The sequence below is a fragment of the Rana temporaria genome, chromosome 3 (genome assembly GCF_905171775.1).
Source record: "Rana temporaria chromosome 3, aRanTem1.1, whole genome shotgun sequence".
In the NCBI taxonomy this organism is placed as follows: domain Eukaryota; kingdom Metazoa; phylum Chordata; class Amphibia; order Anura; family Ranidae; genus Rana; species Rana temporaria.
In genome coordinates this window covers 489,992,535-490,012,649 of record NC_053491.1, presented here as the reverse complement: position 1 = coordinate 490,012,649, position 20,115 = coordinate 489,992,535, and the positions used below count along the sequence as shown (strand labels likewise).

The following is a 20,115-nucleotide window of genomic DNA, read 5'->3' as shown; positions in this document are numbered from 1 at the left end:
CACAGGTGGACGTCATTTCACTAATTATGTGACTTCCGAAGGCAATTGGGAGCGGCCATCACCACCACCACCGAGGGCAGCCACTCATCACTATCAGCATGAGCTGCTGGAAGACCACAGCACTGAATCTGAGCAATGGACCAAACTACATGAGGTGAACCTAGCACAAGCCGAGGGGGACAACCGGGTGCACCACAGACAATGGGTCTTTCCATCTACTGTGACAATGGGTCACAGTAGATGGAAAGAAGGCTGAGGCACTACAAGACTCTGGGGCCACCCTCACTCTGGTGCAGCCTCACACCGTATCTGCGAAGGCGCGCACCAACAGGACTGTTGCAGTAAGAGTGCCAAATGTTCGGATGAAAGGATCAGACGAGCCTTTCATGTGAACATGTTGAAACCATACTTTGAGCGCTCCGAGGATGTGGACGCTATCAGTGCCCCATCCACTGACGCTAGTGAAGGACTCCCCTTACCCGACCTGCTGACAGCTAACCAAGGTAACCTAGAGCAAGTTGGGTTGGGGGAGAAACTAAATCTCACCCTGAAACCCGAGAACTGCCATGCGGGCATGGCAGAGGTTCAATACCTAGGTCCTAGAGTAGGGTCTGGGAAACAGCACCCCGAACCCGCGAAAGTAGAGGCCATAGTCAATTGGCCCCAGCCCTGCACCAAGATGCAGGTATTGAAAAGTAGATGAAAGATGGATAGCCGCACTCCAAAAAAAAGTGCAGGTTGTCTTTTATTTAAATAAACAGCAAATACATCACCAAATCATAAAACAGGAACAGGGGAACAGCCGACGTTTTGCACAAGATTAGTGCTTATTTATGGCTAACATGCAAATGAAAACTGTTGGATATATATATAGAAAACAAATAGGGAGACATGTGACTTCTGTGAATAATTGGCTAGGAGTGGCCCAAGGTAACAGGACACACCTGGAGCCAATTAAGAGTCACAGCCCACCTGTGCATACCATAGAATAGAAAAGTGAAAAGAATATATATATAATTTTTCCTAAAATCCAAAAAGATGCAGGTATTGGCGTCCCTAGGCACCGCCGGGTATTATAGGAAGTTCGTCCCGGAGTATAGCACCCTAGCGAAACCCCTCACCGACCTGACAAAAAGGTCCCTACCCAAGCAGGTAGCCTGGTTTTCAGAGTGTGCAACGGCGCAGAGTGTGCAAACGTACCTTTATGGCCGTGCCTTTACCCTACTCACTGACCACAACCCCCTCATCTGGCTCAACCGAGTCTCTGGAGACAATTCCTGGTTGCTGCGCTGCAGTCTAGCGTTGCAGCCCTACAATTTTACACTGCAATACCGCCGGGGCAAGCAGAACGGCATGTTTTAAAGAGCGACAAAGTCCTTGGTGATATATTACCCGATAAACCGCAGGTCATATTCAGAGGGGTACCTACATTGAAGGATAAGTTGGCTCCTAATATCTTGAATCCCCCCAAGATTAATTCAATGTTCCTTTCTGGCCTTACAGGGTTTTTTAAGTGTGGGAAATGTCAAGTATGTTCGCTTAATGGATGCAAAACAAAGAGAATGTTCAGTTCAAATTGCACCTCTAGAAGTTACTGTATCAAGTCCTTTATTACATGTTCCACGATCGGGGTGGTCTACATGCTTCAGTGCCCATGTGGCCTGCAATACGTGGGAAGGACTAAGCGCCCTTTGCAGGTTCTTTTGAACAAACTAATTAATAATATATGCAGTTGTTACCCTAAACACTCTGTATCCAGGCATTATTTGTCCACACATGGTAAGGACCCCAAGAACACAATTTTTTTGGGTATCGATAGATTTAATGCACACTGGAGAGGGAGTGATATGGTACGGAGCATTTCCAGATCGGAAATGGCATGGGTGCATAGACTTACATGCTGTAAAGGGTTTTAGGGAATTTAGTGTACATTTGTAATTGTATTCAGAATGAAATCCTACAAGGACTTCTTAAAGAACCATATGCAACTAAAATGACATCAATTGGTTTTGTAATACAGTAGTAAATGTGTATTTTGTGAATTCTTCATTTACACAATTATTCAACCCCTTAAAGACTACCACTCTGAAGAACAGGGGTTCAATGCAAATTCAAAGCGTGTATACACTGCCGCCTCATTTTGTGTATACACGCTTTGAATTTCCAGCCTACATGTGAGTGTAATTGCTGTTTTTTTTAAATAAATGCTTTTTTTTGTTACAATTTTACGCTATGTGGCCACCCTTCTCTTTTTCCTCCTAAAATAAACATCCTCGATACCACTTTGAGTGGTTGGGCCTAGGAACCTTCCTTTTTTACCAAAAAGTTCCCCTTTTAGAAGCATTGGATGATCATCGCATCTAGCTGCCTGCTTCCACGACCCTGGATATACACTTTAAAGCTCTTTTTGACTTCAGGCGACATACGTCCCCTTTAGTTCACCTTTTCCGGTAAGCAGATCACTACACTGTTGGTGGAGGTCTGATCACTACAAGGACGCTATTGCATTTCTTGGATTGTATCCCTTCTCACGTGGTGGAATATAATTTATATGGACTCTAGTTATCTTATCTTTTTTTATCACATTGTTTATCCACGCATCATGTTCTTTTATTTGTTTATATACACAATGAAATCATGTTGTAATTAAGAACTGTCACGAAATTCCTTCCGTTACACAATATTCTATCCAAGTATAATTTTACTATTTACCTGGTCTAAGCGCTACACTTAATTTTTCTGCACGTTCTGCTAGTCGGCCGGCTTGAGATTTTTATATGCTTCATTTGATCTGCTCTGTTGTAAGTGCAAATCTTTTTATTCTATTAAAACGGTTGTAAGGTTTTATGCTATGTGAGTCTCCCATGTCTTTTTGCATATTCCTGTCAACTGACCTTAATCTGGGGATTTATTTACTGGGGAAGATTTGTTTGAGTGCTGGATTGCCCTGAGGATTCCTTTTGTCCATGCTGTGTTTGATCTCTTTGAGATCGCTGTGTCTTGTAAGGGTCAGTGTTTGATTGTGGTGGAGATGCTTTGTCAACACTGTCAGTGTTCCACTTAAGGACCATCTTTTCACCGGGCATCACTATCATCTTATTCATCTACCTGGGACTTTTCCATTGTATATGTGCTGCCAGCGCACACATTTGTGTCACTAATGTTCCTTTAAGGATTTATCTTCATTAGCACAGTGCACTTTATTTTCAATAGAGCGATTCCTTTTTTCGGTAATATAGTGTAACAGTCCAGGATTGGATATTTAGGCTCCATGCACACTGGCTTAGAAATCACTGCTACTACAGGAGTTCTGTGTTCTGCCTGTAGAAGCAGCTCCATGTTCTCCTATGTGTCCATACACATTGGGACGATTACAGACATATTGTGAGCTCAACGTTTAGAGACAGGAAAAAAAACTCTTCTGGTTCTCGTTTCTGATTGGAGCTTTCTGGCAGAAAAATGCAAAACTCTCCTAAACTTTGTACAATAAACTCTCTATATGAATGTTTTGTTTTTCTGCCAAGAGAACTATTTTTTTTTTTAAGCCCAGTGTGTATGAAGCCTAAAGATGGAATTTGATGTCATTCTCATATTTCTATACTATTTATGTGGTTTAGATATAAAACTGTCCCAGAATATTATTGTCTCAGTCAGTCCTGTTATACTCACTGTAATTCCTCTATCCGGCTTGTTGTCAGAGCTTCCATCAGATCCCTGAAATGAGGACCCCCCAGATTGTTCATAGACAGGTCCAGTGTCCTCAGTGTCTGGTTATTTCTTATTCCAGATGCCAGGTGGGGGAAGGAACTGTCTGTCAGGTGATTATCATACAATCTGTAGAAGAAGAGAAGAATGTTACCAGAAGAAAATGAATTTCTCCCCCAGGAATGAATGGAACTATTCTCTACATGAATGGAACTCATTTCTCTTTATTGGAACCATTTATATGAGATCACTTTATAAAACACGATCGATCATCTACACTATTGGAGGTTTTCTCTTTTTGTGGATCCCAATTACTAAATGTGACATGAGAAGTGGATGAGGTGGTGTGATCCATTCTTTATTCCTGTATGGGGATTGGACCATACACACTCACACTGACCAATAGGCTTTCACCTCCAACCTTCTGCTAAGTCTTGGATTCAGTTGTGGGGATTCACTTTGATGGTCACAGAAGTCTCACTTATGTTGTGGAAAATTCATTGACTAAAAGTGACACCATTGTACTTTGGGATTTCCTTTGAACATCATGGTGGAGGATTTGATCTTATGGTGTGGAGAAGATTTTATTATTACCGTTCTTTATTTGGACCTTTTTTGAAAATGTTATATATGCTGATTATAAATTCTCTTCATTAGTTATCAGTGAAATATTCTCCATACCATTGTTATATATACACTTATAGGGAGGTTTGTGATGAGGAGTCTCACTTCTATTTTCACATTTATATTGTGTGAATGTTATATACTAGTGCTGCAGTCTTCCATATTATACTAGATGTGATAACTCCACCAATAGTGATCAGATAGAACACTTAGGCCGCGTACGGGCCATTTCCATCGGTTCACCACTGAAGTGGCCTGATGGTCTGATATGTGTACACACCATCATTCCAAAAACCGATCGGGTCAGAACGCGGTGACGTCAAACACACGACGTGCTGAATAAAACGAAGTTCAATGCTTCCAAGCATGTGTCGACTTGATTCTGAGCATGAGCGGGTTTTGAACCAATGCTTTTCTGTACTAACCATCGGTTTGGACGGATCGGTCAGCGGACCATCGGTTTGATTTTGAAGCATGTTTTAAAATTTTGGACCGAAGGAAAACAGACCGATGGGCTATACACACCGTCGGTTTGGACCTGTGAAAATGAACCTCGGTCCATTCTCATCAGTTTGGAACGACCGTGTGTACGCGGCCTTACATTCACTACAAAAATACACTTTCATACATGTGAGGAAGGGCAGATCTCCTCCAACCTATTCACAGCTACTTCAATCTATATAACATATAATGTACAAAAATACATGAACATGAAATGTAACAAAGTTGTAGGTTGCAGATTTCTCATTTGTCTCATCACACATTTTATCACTAAGTGTCGGGCTCTATACATAGAATTCTATTATACTATTTGTACTTCTATATCAGACTCACTGCTGGCGGCTGCTTTTCATTTATTAGATTTTTAGTGCAGATATTTCATTTTTTACATTTTTATATCCAGCTTTAGAGAACGGTCTGATATTGGAGATATAGAGAGACAACCAGGAGATGAAATATATCTCCATTATTATTAGATTTTTGTAGTTTAGACACACACTATATTACCAAAAGTATTGGGACGCCTGCCTTTACACGCACATGAACTTTAATGGCATCCCAGTCTTAATCCTCCCACACAGATCAGATTTTCAGACGACCGTTCATCCGTTTTGTGTGGCATGCTAGTCTCATATCGGAAGTGAAGAGGTTACTCACTATACAAAAATTCTCATCCGACAGAATACAACTTCAGAAGTGATGTAATGTGTGGAATAGTTTTGCTCTTATGATCTTTTTCTGATGAAAAACTTACTTATTAAATGAAAATCAGATGTTGAGATCACATACGATAACAATGTTATAGTCTGCACATCCAGCTTTTGTCAGACGACAAATTGGAGCGGTTGTTGAAAGCACCATACTAACGATCTGAAAATCGGCAGATTGTTTGTTCTGATGAAATTTTACTTCCGATTTTCATATTGTGTGTATGGGGCTTTAGTCCGTAGGGTTCAATAATGAGTTGGCCCCGCCCTTTTCAGTTATAACAGCTTCATCTCTTCTGGGAAGTCTGTCCACAAGGTTTAGGAGTGTGTCTATGGGAATGTTTGACCATTCTTCCAGAAGAGCATTTGTGAGGTCAGGCACTGATGTTGGATGAGAAGGCCTGGCTCACACTCTCCACTGTAATTCATCCTAAAGGTGTTCTATCGGGTTTAGCTCAGGACTCTGCAGGCCATTCAATTTCCTCCACCCTAAACTCGCTCATCCGTGTCTTTTATGGACCTTGCTTTGTGCACTGCCCCAAATTATTTGGTGGAGGGGGATTATGGTGTGGAGTTGGGTTTGGCCCCTTAGTTCCAGTGAAGGGAACTCTTAAGGCGTCAGCATACCAAGACATTTTGGACAATTTCATGCTCCCAACTTTATGGGAAGAGTTTGGGGACGGCCCCTTCCTGTTCCAACATGACTGCACACCAGTGCACAAAGCAAGGTCCATAAAGACATGGGTGAGCGAGTTTGGGGTGGAGGAACTTGACTGGCCTGCACCTCAACCCGATAGAACACCTTTGGCATAGGTGTGCGCAGCCTAATGCATTAGGGTGTGCACCTCAAACCAAAGCTCAAACACACGTGTCATATATATATACACACATATACACTCTTATAAATACATGTATTAAAACATTTTTAATTAAATAAACATCAATGTAAACTAACATTGTTTTTTTAACTTATTAATTAAATAATCTTTTAACATAAACAAAACTTTTAAATAAATCGCCAGATCAAATAAGTAATTTTTACACAAACCGCACAGTAAGTAGGATTTTTTTTATAAGTGTCAGGTTTTAATATCCTGAATTGTATTTACTGCTTTAAATAAACTTGTTAGATACCCTCAGCAACAATAGATCCCCCAGGAACAAGACATCTCCCCAGCAACAATAGATCCCTCATGGCAACTATAGATTCACCAGCAACAATAGATCCCTCCCAGGAACAATAGACACCTGCCCCCCAGCAACAATAGATCCCTCCCAGGAACAATAGACACCTGCCCCCCAGCAACAATAGATCCCTCGCAGGAACAATAGACACATGCCCCCCCCCCCAGCAACAATAGATCCCTCCCAGGAACAATAGACACCTGCCCCCCAGCAACAATAGATCCCTCCCAGGAACAATAGACACCTGCCCCCCAGCAACAATAGATCCCTCGCAGGAACAATAGACACCCGCCCCCCAGCAACAATAGATCCCTTCCAGTAACAATAGACACCTTCCCCCCAGCAACAATAGATCTCTCCAGATTTGGTCTGTGTGAAAGTTATACAGTCTACAAACTATGGCATACTGTATATATATTGCAATTGATCAGGACGCTTGTATGGGTCAGGACGCTCTGATTGGACACAGCAGTCACATGGTACAAGACCAGCGGTAATGGGATTCACTGTGTCCAGGCCACACACTGATCACAGGGCTTCCAGGTGTATTTTTTATGTTGGATTTATATACGGTACATAATCTGTGGGATTTATTTGCCATTTTTAATATTTTTGCACACGTACTATATTTCCTTTACATAATTTGCCACTGTTTTTGCTGGACACTTCATATTTTAGTTTTTTTTACCTGCACTGTCAGGGTATTTATTATTACTATCACTTACACATCTGTATTATATCATTAGAATCAAATCTCGCAGAACAGAGCCACATTCCCTTTCTTTGAGTTTTATTTCCTGGATCAATATGAACCCTGCCTGACTTGTCAGCAAAAAAGTAAGTGTGATAGATATATATATATATATATATATATATATATATAAATGCACACTTACTTTTTTGCTGACAAGTCAGGCAGTGTTTATATCGAGTTGTCTTTTTTTCTTGGTCCATCGTGTGTCTGGCTGTCTTCCCTGCTCAGTCAGTGCTGTTTCACTGCTCACCTTACTGAGCCACCCGCTCTGCCGCTATCCAGGCTGAGGTTCCGTGTGCTTCTTCCAAGGAAGAGAGAGGAGGCCAAATGGGGGGGGGGGGTCGGAGTGCAGATGTATATCACTCCGCCGCCGCCTCTGGGTCCTGCAGCCGGAACTATAGAAGACCCATCGGCAAATGCGTCTGGATTAATCCGTGGCTGTGGTCCCGGGGACTCCCTAGTCCCTGTTTAATCACCTCCCAATCACAGCACACAGTTTTTTTTGCTTGCCCGGACCGACCCCAGGGGTGACATAAGGTACACAGGCAATTTCACAGGCTCACAGCAGTGAGAGCACAGGATTGATTAGGGTGTGCCGGGTGTGCGCACGCCTATGACCTTTGGGATGATTTAAATCGGAGAGTCAGGCCTTCTCATCCAACATCAGTGCCTGACCTCACAAATGCTCTTCTGGAAGAATGGTCAAACATTCCCATAGACACACTCCTAAACCTTGTGGACAGACTTCTCAGAAGAGTTGAAGCTGTTATAACTGCAAAGGATGGGCCAACTCAATATTGAACCCTACGGACTAAGACTGGGATGCCATTAAAGTTCATGTGTGTGTGGGTAAAGGCAGGTGTCCCAATACTTTTGGTCATATAGTGTAACAGTCCAGGATTGGATATTTAGGCTCCATGCACACTGGCTTAAAAATCACTGCTACTACAGGAGTTTTGTGTTCTGCCTGTAGAAGCAGCTCCATGTTCTCCTATGTGTCCATACACATTGGGATGAGTACAGACATATTTTGAGCTCAACGTTTAGAGGCAGGAAAAAAAAACTCTTCTGGTTCTCGTTTCTGATTGGAGTTTTCTGGCAGAAAAATGCAAAACTCTCCTAAACTTGTCTAAACTTTGTACAATAAACTCTCTATATGAATGTTTTTTTTTTTTCTGCCAAGAAAACTGGCATTTTGTTAAGCCCAGTGTGTATGGAGCCTTATGGAGCCTAAATATGGAATTTGATGACATTCTCATATTTCTATATTATTTATGTGGTTTAGATATAAAACTGTCCCAGAATATTATTGTCTCAGTCAGTCCTGTTATACTCACCGTAATTCCTCTATCCGGCTTGTTGTCAGAGCTTCCATCAGATCCCTGAAATGAGGACCCCCCAGATTGTTATCAGTCAGGTCCAGTGTCCTCAGTGTCTGGTTATTTCTTATTCCAGATGTCAGGTGGGGGCAGGAACTATCTGTCAGGTGATTATCATACAATCTGTAGAAGAAGAGAAGAATGTTACCAGAAGAAAATGAATTTCTCCCCCAGGAATGAATGGAACTATTCTCTACATGAATGGAACTCATTTCTCTTTATTGGAATCATTTATATGAGATCACTTTATAAAACACGATCGATCATCTACACTATTGGAGGTTTTCTCTTTTTGTGGATCCCAATTACTAAATGTGACATGAGAAGTGGATGAGGTGGTGTGATCCATTCTTTATTCCTGTATGGGGATTGGACCATACACACTCACACTGACCAATAGGCTTTCACCTCCAACCTTCTGCTAAGTCTTGGATTCAGTTGTGGGGATTCACTTTGATGGTCACAGAAGTCTCACTTATGTTGTGGAAAATTCATTGACTAAAAGTGACACCATTGTACTTTGGGATTTCCTTTGAACATCATGGTGGAGGATTTGATCTTATGGTGTGGAGAAGATTTTATTATTACCGTTCTTTATTTGGACCTTTTTTGAAAATGTTATATATGCTGATTATAAATTCTCTTCATTAGTTATCAGTGAAATATTCTCCATACCATTGTTATATATACACTTATAGGGAGGTTTGTGATGAGGAGTCTCACTTCTATTTTCACATTTATATTGTGTGAATGTTATATACTAGTGCTGCAGTCTTCCATATTATACTAGATGTGATAACTCCACCAATAGTGATCAGATAGAACACTTAGGCCGCGTACGGGCCATTTCCATCGGTTCACCACTGAAGTGGCCTGATGGTCTGATATGTGTACACACCATCATTCCAAAAACCGATCGGGTCAGAACGCGGTGACGTCAAACACACGACGTGCTGAATAAAACGAAGTTCAATGCTTCCAAGCATGTGTCGACTTGATTCTGAGCATGAGCGGGTTTTGAACCAATGCTTTTCTGTACTAACCATCGGTTTGGACGGATCGGTCAGCGGACCATCGGTTTGATTTTGAAGCATGTTTTAAAATTTTGGACCGAAGGAAAACAGACCGATGGGCTATACACACCGTCGGTTTGGACCTGTGAAAATGAACCTCGGTCCATTCTCATCAGTTTGGAACGACCGTGTGTACGCGGCCTTACATTCACTACAAAAATACACTTTCATACATGTGAGGAAGGGCAGATCTCCTCCAACCTATTCACAGCTACTTCAATCTATATAACATATAATGTACAAAAATACATGAACATGAAATGTAACAAAGTTGTAGGTTGCAGATTTCTCATTTGTCTCATCACACATTTTATCACTAAGTGTCGGGCTCTATACATAGAATTCTATTATACTATTTGTACTTCTATATCAGACTTCCTGCTGGCGGCTGCTTTTCATTTATTAGATTTTTAGTGCAGATATTTCATTTTTTACATTTTTATATCCAGCTTTAGAGAACGGTCTGATATTGGAGATATAGAGAGACAACCAGGAGATGAAATATATCTCCATTATTATTAGATTTTTGTAGTTTAGACACACACTATATTACCAAAAGTATTGGGACGCCTGCCTTTACACGCACATGAACTTTAATGGCATCCCAGTCTTAATCCTCCCACACAGATCAGATTTTCAGACGACCGTTCATCCGTTTTGTGTGGCATGCTAGTCTCATATCGGAAGTGAAGAGGTTACTCACCATACGAAAATTCTCATCCGACAGAATACAACTTCAGAAGTGATGTAATGTGTGGAATAGTTTTGCTCTTATGATCTTTTTCTGATGAAAAACGTACTTATTAAATGAAAATCAGATGTTGAGATCACATACGATAACAATGTTATAGTCTGCACATCCAGCTTTTGTCAGACGACAAATTGGAGCGGTTGTTGAAAGCACCATACTAACGATCTGAAAATCGGCAGATTGTTTGTTCTGATGAAATTTTACTTCCGATTTTCATATTGTGTGTATGGGGCTTTAGTCCGTAGGGTTCAATAATGAGTTGGCCCCGCCCTTTTCAGTTATAACAGCTTCATCTCTTCTGGGAAGTCTGTCCACAAGGTTTAGGAGTGTGTCTATGGGAATGTTTGACCATTCTTCCAGAAGAGCATTTGTGAGGTCAGGCACTGATGTTGGATGAGAAGGCCTGGCTCACACTCTCCACTGTAATTCATCCTAAAGGTGTTCTATCGGGTTTAGCTCAGGACTCTGCAGGCCATTCAATTTCCTCCACCCTAAACTCGCTCATCCGTGTCTTTTATGGACCTTGCTTTGTGCACTGCCCCAAATTATTTGGTGGAGGGGGATTATGGTGTGAGGTTGGGTTTGGCCCCTTAGTTCCAGTGAAGGGAACTCTTAAGGCGTCAGCATACCAAGACATTTTGGACAATTTCATGCTCCCAACTTTATGGGAAGAGTTTGGGGACGGCCCCTTCCTGTTCCAACATGACTGCACACCAGTGCACAAAGCAAGGTCCATACAGACATGGGTGAGCGAGTTTGGGGTGGAGGAACTTGACTGGCCTGCACCTCAACCCGATAGAACACCTTTGGCATAGGTGTGCGCAGCCTAATGCATTAGAGTGTGCACCTCAAACCAAAGCTCAAACACACGTGTCATATATATATATACACACACACACACACTCTTATAAATACATGTATTAAAACATTTTTAATTAAATAAACATCAATGTAAACTAACATTGTTTTTTTAACTTATTAATTAAATAATCTTTTAACATAAACAAAACTTTTAAATAAATCGCCAGATCAAATAAGTAATTTTTACACAAACCGCACAGTAAGTAGGATTTTTTTTATAAGTGTCAGGTTTTAATATCCTGAATTGTATTTACTGCTTTAAATAAACTTGTTAGATACCCTCAGCAACAATAGATCCCCCAGGAACAAGACATCTCCCCAGCAACAATAGATCCCTCATGGCAACTATAGATTCACCAGCAACAATAGATCCCTCCCAGGAACAATAGACACCTGCCCCCCAGCAACAATAGATCCCTCCCAGGAACAATAGACACCTGCCCCCCAGCAACAATAGATCCCTCGCAGGAACAATAGACACATGCCCCCCCCCCCAGCAACAATAGATCCCTCCCAGGAACAATAGACACCTGCCCCCCAGCAACAATAGATCCCTCCCAGGAACAATAGACACCTGCCCCCCAGCAACAATAGATCCCTCGCAGGAACAATAGACACCCGCCCCCCAGCAACAATAGATCCCTTCCAGTAACAATAGACACCTTCCCCCCAGCAACAATAGATCTCTCCAGATTTGGTCTGTGTGAAAGTTATACAGTCTACAAACTATGGCATACTGTATATATATTGCAATTGATCAGGACGCTTGTATGGGTCAGGACGCTCTGATTGGACACAGCAGTCACATGGTACAAGACCAGCGGTAATGGGATTCACTGTGTCCAGGCCACACACTGATCACAGGGCTTCCAGGTGTATTTTTTATGTTGGATTTATATACGGTACATAATCTGTGGGATTTATTTGCCATTTTTAATATTTTTGCACACGTACTATATTTCCTTTACATAATTTGCCACTGTTTTTGCTGGACACTTCATATTTTAGTTTTTTTTACCTGCACTGTCAGGGTATTTATTATTACTATCACTTACACATCTGTATTATATCATTAGAATCAAATCTCGCAGAACAGAGCCACATTCCCTTTCTTTGAGTTTTATTTCCTGGATCAATATGAACCCTGCCTGACTTGTCAGCAAAAAAGTAAGTGTGATAGATATATATATATATATATATATATATATATATAAATGCACACTTTTTTGCTGACAAGTCAGGCAGTGTTTATATCGAGTTGTCTTTTTTTCTTGGTCCATCGTGTGTCTGGCTGTCTTCCCTGCTCAGTCAGTGCTGTTTCACTGCTCACCTTACTGAGCCACCCGCTCTGCCGCTATCCAGGCTGAGGTTCCGTGTGCTTCTTCCAAGGAAGAGAGAGGAGGCCAAATGGGGGGGGGGGGGGGTCGGAGTGCAGATGTATATCACTCCGCCGCCGCCTCTGGGTCCTGCAGCCGGAACTATAGAAGACCCATCGGCAAATGCGTCTGGATTAATCCGTGGCTGTGGTCCCGGGGACTCCCTAGTCCCTGTTTAATCACCTCCCAATCACAGCACACAGTTTTTTTTGCTTGCCCGGACCGACCCCAGGGGTGACATAAGGTACACAGGCAATTTCACAGGCTCACAGCAGTGAGAGCACAGGATTGATTAGGGTGTGCCGGGTGTGCGCACGCCTATGACCTTTGGGATGATTTAAATCGGAGAGTCAGGCCTTCTCATCCAACATCAGTGCCTGACCTCACAAATGCTCTTCTGGAAGAATGGTCAAACATTCCCATAGACACACTCCTAAACCTTGTGGACAGACTTCTCAGAAGAGTTGAAGCTGTTATAACTGCAAAGGATGGGCCAACTCAATATTGAACCCTACGGACTAAGACTGGGATGCCATTAAAGTTCATGTGTGTGTGGGTAAAGGCAGGTGTCCCAATACTTTTGGTCATATAGTGTAACAGTCCAGGATTGGATATTTAGGCTCCATGCACACTGGCTTAAAAATCACTGCTACTACAGGAGTTTTGTGTTCTGCCTGTAGAAGCAGCTCCATGTTCTCCTATGTGTCCATACACATTGGGATGAGTACAGACATATTTTGAGCTCAACGTTTAGAGGCAGGAAAAAAAAACTCTTCTGGTTCTCGTTTCTGATTGGAGTTTTCTGGCAGAAAAATGCAAAACTCTCCTAAACTTGTCTAAACTTTGTATAATAAACTCTCTATATGAATGTTTTTTTTTTTCTGCCAAGAAAACTGGCATTTTGTTAAGCCCAGTGTGTATGGAGCCTTATGGAGCCTAAATATGGAATTTGCAGACATTCTCATATTTCTATATTATTTATGTGGTTTAGATATAAAACTGTCCCAGAATATTATTGTCTCAGTCAGTCCTGTTATACTCACCGTAATTCCTCTATCCGGCTTGTTGTCAGAGCTTCCATCAGATCCCTGAAATGAGGACCCTCCAGATTGTTATCAGACAGGTCCAGTGTCCTCAGTGTCTGGTTATTTCTTATTCCAGATGCCAGGTGGGGGCAGGAACTATCTGTCAGGTGATTATCATACAATCTGTAGAAGAAGAGAAGAATGTTACCAGAAGAAAATGAATTTCTCCCCCAGGAATGAATGGAACTATTCTCTACATGAATGGAACTCATTTCTCTTTATTGGAATCATTTATATGAGATCACTTTATAAAACACGATCGATCATCTACACTATTGGAGGTTTTCTCTTTTTGTGGATCCCAATTACTAAATGTGACATGAGAAGTGGATGAGGTGGTGTGATCCATTCATTATTCCTGTATGGGGATTGGACCATACACACTCACACTGACCAATAGGCTTTCACCTCCAACCTTCTGCTAAGTCTTGGATTCAGTTGTGGAGATTCACTTTGATGGTCACAGAAGTCTCACTCATGCTGTGGAAACGTCATTGACTAAAAGTGACACCATTGTACTTTGGGATTTCCTTTGAATATTATGGTGGAGGATTTGATCTTATGGTGTGGAGAAGATTTTACTATTACTGTTCTTTATTTGGACCTTTTTTGAAAATTTGTACCAATATTGCTGCACTAATTTTATATATGCTGATTATAAATTCTCTTCATTAGTTATCAGTGAAATATTCTCCTTACCATTGTTATATATACACTTATAGGGAGGTTTGTGATGAGGAGTCTCACTTCTATTGTTATATTTTCACATTTGTATTGTGTGAATGTTATATACTAGTGTTGCAGTCTTCCATATTATACTAGATGTGATAACTCCACCAATAGTGATCAGATATAACAATTACATTCACTACAAAAATACACTTTCATACATGTGAGGAAGGGCAGATCTCCTCCAACCTATTCACAGCTACTTCAGTCTATATAACATATAATGTACAAAAATACATAAACATGAAATGTAACAAAGTTATCTTATAAAATTGCAAACATCAAGAGAAAGTTCATAAATGTGAACATAGCGGATTTCCTACAACCCATTCACCACTACTTCCATCTCCAATCACCATACAGTGACTTATTATTATTATTATTATTATTATTATACAGGATTTATATAGCGCCAACAGTTTACGCAGCGCTTTACAACATCAGGGAAGACATTATAGTTACAATACAATTTAATACAGGAATGATCAGAGGGCCCTGCTCGTTAGAGCTCACAATCTAGGAGGGAGGGTGAAGTGGAACAGAGGGTAGTAGATGTGGGGGGTGATCAGGTGGGCAAAGTTAAAATACAGTTGTTAGGTGTGGGTAGGATAGGCTGCCGTAACAGAAATAAGAAGTCCAAAGATTCCTCCAGATGGATTAAATCAATGCTGATCAGCTGCCACCTCTTTGCAGCAACTTCAATCACCCTCCCCCACACCAGTGAGCAAACAGGTCACTTACCAAAAGGTTTGTCCCCACAAGCAAGGCCCAGACACGCTTGTTTATATCCTTCCAGCAGCTCCACTCCGCTCAAGCCGGCTTCCGATGATAACAGACTGTGCCACGGAATGTCAGACCTCCAGGTAGTATCTCCAATATCCCCCGAGGTGTCCAGACAATGGCCGCAATCACATCACATAGAAAAGAAAAATCCTCCATAGTGTATAATTCTTATATATAGAATCACAGATTGTACACTTCATCATATACACGAGTATACACAGAACTCAGAGCACACACCGCTCCGGACTGCAGCCGTGTATGATGGAGTCCAGGCAGTGACATGGAGGCTTCTTCTTTTCTATGTAATGTGATTGCGGCCATTGTCTGGACACCTCGGGTGATATTGTATTTTTGTACATTATATGTTATACAGACTGAAGTAGCTGTGAATAGGTTGGAGGAGATCTGCCCTTCCTCACATGTATGAAAGTGTATTTTTGTAGTGAATGTAATTTTTATTATTGATCAGTATTGGTGGAGTTATCACATCTACATTATAAGTGTTGGTATTCGGACAGATTGTAGGTTGCAGATTTCTCATTTGTCTCATCACACATTTTATCACTAAGTGTCGGGCTCTATACATAGAATTCTATTATACTATTTGTACTTCTATATCAGACTTCCTGCTGGCGGCTGCTTTTCATTCATTAGATTTTTAGTGCAGATATTTCATTTTTTACATTTTTATATCCAGCTTTAGAGAACGGTCTGATATTGGAGATATAGAGAGACAACCAGGAGATGAAATATATCTCCATTATTATTATTTGATTTATGTAGTTTAGACATACACTTTATTACCAAAAGTATTGGGACGCCTGCCTTTACACGCACATAAACTTTAATGGCATCCCGGTCTTAATCCTCGTACACACGATCAGATTTTTCAGACGACCGTTCATCCGTTTTTTGTGGCATGCTAGTCTCATATCGGAAGTGAAGAGGTTACTCACCATACGAAAATTCTCATCCGACAGAATACAACTTCAGAAGTGATGTAATGTGTGGAATAGTTTTGCTCTTATGATCTTTTTCTGATGAAAAACGTACTTATTAAATGAAAATCAGATGTTGAGATCACATACGATAAAAATGTTATAGTCTGCACATCCAGCTTTTGTCAGACGACAAATTGGAGCGGCTGTTGAAAGCACCATACTAACGATCTGAAAATCAGCAGATTGTTTGTTCAGATGAAATTTTACTTCCGATTTTCATATTGTGTGTATGGGGCTTTAGTCCATAGTGTTCAATATTGAGTTGGCCCCGCCCTTTTCAGTTATAACAGCTTCATCTCTTCTAGGAAGGCTGTCCACAAGGTTTAGGAGTGTGTCTATGGGAATGTTTGACCATTCTTCCAGAAGAGCATTTGTGAGGTCAGGCACTGATGTTGGATGAGAAGGCCTGGCTCACACTCTCCACTGTAATTCATCCCAAAGGTGTTCTATCAGGTTTAGCTCAGGACTCTGTGCAGGCCATTCAATTTCCTCCACCCCAAACTCGCTCATCCATGTCTTTTATGGACCTTGCTTTGTGCACTGCCCCAAATTATTTGGTGGAGGGGGATTATGGTGTGGAGTTGGGTTTGGCCCCTTAGTTCCAGTAAAGGGAACTCTTAAGGCGTCAGCATACAAAGACATTTTGGACAATTTCATGCTCCCAACTTTATGGGAAGAGTTTGGGGACGGCCCCTTCCTGTTCCAACATGACTGCACACCCGTGCACAAAGCAAGGCCCATAAAGACGAGGATGAGCGAGTTTGGGGTGGAGGAACTTGACTGGCCTTCACCTCAACCCAATAGAACACCTTTGGCATAGGTGTGCGCAGCCTAATGCATTAGGGTGTGCACCTCAAACCAAAGCTCAAACACACGTGTCATATATATATATATATATATATATATATATATATATATATATATATATATATATACACACACACACACACACACTCTTATAAATACATGTATTAAAATATTTTTAATTAAATAAACATCAATGTAAACTAACATTGTTTTTTTAACTTATTAATTAAATAATCTTTTAACATAAACAAACCTTTTAAATAAATCGCCAGATCAAATAAGTAATTTTTACACAAACCGCACAGTAAGTAGGATTTTTTTTATAAGTGTCAGGTTTTAATATCCTGAATTGTATTTACTGCTTTAAATAAACTTGTTAGATACCCTCAGCAACAATAGATCCCCCAGGAACAAGACATCTCCCCAGCAACAATAGATCCTTCACAGCAACTATAGATTCACCAGCAACAATAGATCCCTCCCAGGAACAATAGACACCTGCCCCCCAGCAACAATAGATCCCTCCCAGGAACAATAGACACATGCCCCCCAGCAACAATAGATCCCTCCCAGGAACAATATACACCTGCCCCCAGCAACAATAGATCCCTCGCAGGAACAATAGACACCTGCCCCCAAGCAACAATAGATCCCTCGCAGAAACAATAGACACCTGCCCCCCCAGCAACAATAGATCTCTCCAGATTTGGTCGGTGTGAAAGTTATACAGTCTACAAACTATGGCATACTGTATATATATTACAATTGATCAGGATGCTGGTATGGGGTATGACAGTGATCAGGATGCTGGTATGGGGTATGGCAGTGATCATGAAGCTTGTATGGGTCAGGACGCTCTGATTGGACACAGCAGTCACATGGTACAAGACCAGCGGTAATGGGATTCACTGTGTCCAGGCCACACACTGATCACAGGGCTTCCAGGTGTATTTTTTATGTTGGATTTATATACTGTACATAATCTGTGGGATTTATTTGCCATTTTTAATATTTTTGCACACTATACTATATTTCCTTTACATAATTTGCCACTGTTTTTGCTGGACACTTCATATTTTAGTTTTTTTTTACCTGCACTGTCAGTGTATTTATTACTACTAGCACTTACACATCTGTATTATATCATTAGAATCAAATCTCGCAGAACAGAGCCACATTCCCTTTCTTTGAGTTTTATTTCCTGGATCAATATAAACCCTGCCTGACTTGTCAGCAAAAAAGTAAGTGTGTATATATATATATAAATGCACACTTACTTTTTTGCTGACAAGTCAGGCAGTGTTTATATCGAGTTGTCTTTTTTCTTGGTCCATCGTGTGTCTGGCTGCCTTCCCTGCTCAGTCAGTGCTGTTTCACTGAGTATATAAAGAAAAAAGTGCAGCGCAAAAATACAATCTAATAAACATATAAAAATAAATATAAATATAAAGTGTCCAAGTGCAAAATAAAGTGTCCTTTAAACAAATAAATAAATCCGGCAGGGGTGAGAGTGAAGAGGAGACACCAGAGGTAAATCCACCACCAAGGTAAGGATGGACTCTCACCTCATTGCTTCGACCCATAAAGAGTCACAAAGCATATCGGCATAACAGCATCCAAAACTCAGTCAAAGACCAGCTTCCAGTCTCCAGCATGACACCATATCAGATTGATATCCACAGGTCACCATAAAAGAAAAACACACAAGAATCTAAGTGCTCTCTGTATGTACCGGGGATATTTAATAAGGAAAAAGTGGTACACTTACATTTAAAATCACTCTGAGCCGAGTGCGAGCAAAGCAGCATGTACAGCAAACAATCCAAACACAGCGGCGATGATCGAGGGTGACGTCCGTGCGTAACTCCTCCCCCTTCGTACGCGTTACGTCCCGTGGGCGGGACTTCCTCAGCGTCGGGTGAGAGAGAACGCCGGACGTCCCCAATGGTAAAGAATTTATAGTGAAAGCATAAATGGACGGCCAATCAGATAAGCTCACGGATGTGACCAATGAGAGTACTCAATGGCCAATAACATCCGGGGCAAAGGTCGCCTATAATGAAGTGCTGAGAGTAACCGGCCTATCGAATTGATAGTAGATGTGGCCAATCAGTAGCTAAATGACCAACAACTTCCGGTTCAAAAGCCATAATGCTGTTTAAATTACGATTCAGCACCCAATCGAAAGAGTCTCAGGATGTGGCCAGTAAAGGGAAATAAACTGGAATTACACATCCAAGGCTGGGCAACAAATCAATAATAGACAATAAAATAGGGAGGCATAAAAAATATATATAAAAAATATATAAAAAATATATAAAAAATCGGAACAAGAACTGAATGGAAAGGAAAAAAGAAAAACCAAACAGTAAGGTCCAATAAGCCTCATGAATAATTAATTAACTGGATATAAAAATTAGATTATATACAATCCCCGCACAATCAAAAAAGACTATTTTTATTTTTATAAAAAATTGTACAGAGAAGCCAGCTAAATATATTAAAATATATGTTAAAAAATTCATATAAAATGCATAAAATATATATATATATAAAAAATTTATATATACAAAAATTTATATAAAAACGGACGTCATCCTCGATCATCATCACTTAACAGTGACTGATAACAAATTGAAACAGAGATAAATAAATACAGACAACAATATAATAAAAATTAAAAATTACTATAAAAACGAAATTTTAATCAATTAATTACCGGTTAGAAATGAAACAATTTAAATCAAACTCAACGTTAAGGCCCCCAGGCGAGGCAACCTTGAGCTCAAAGATC

General features: G+C 40.8%; 1 protein-coding gene across 5 annotated transcripts in view; it reads right to left on the bottom strand.

Annotated features, from left to right (window-relative positions):
• Positions 1 to 20,115, bottom strand: part of LOC120933758 (NACHT, LRR and PYD domains-containing protein 3-like) — a 534,782-nt gene that overhangs the window by 8,850 nt on the left and 505,817 nt on the right. For all 5 annotated transcript variants that reach the window (XM_040347135.1, XM_040347137.1, XM_040347138.1 and 2 more), the window contains 3 exons: positions 13,960 to 14,124; positions 8,814 to 8,978; positions 3,670 to 3,834 (listed from right to left, as the gene is read on the bottom strand). In XM_040347135.1, coding sequence (XP_040203069.1) covers positions 3,670 to 3,834; positions 8,814 to 8,978; positions 13,960 to 14,124 — 495 coding nt within the window. The remainder of the gene's footprint in view (positions 1 to 3,669; positions 3,835 to 8,813; positions 8,979 to 13,959; positions 14,125 to 20,115) is intronic.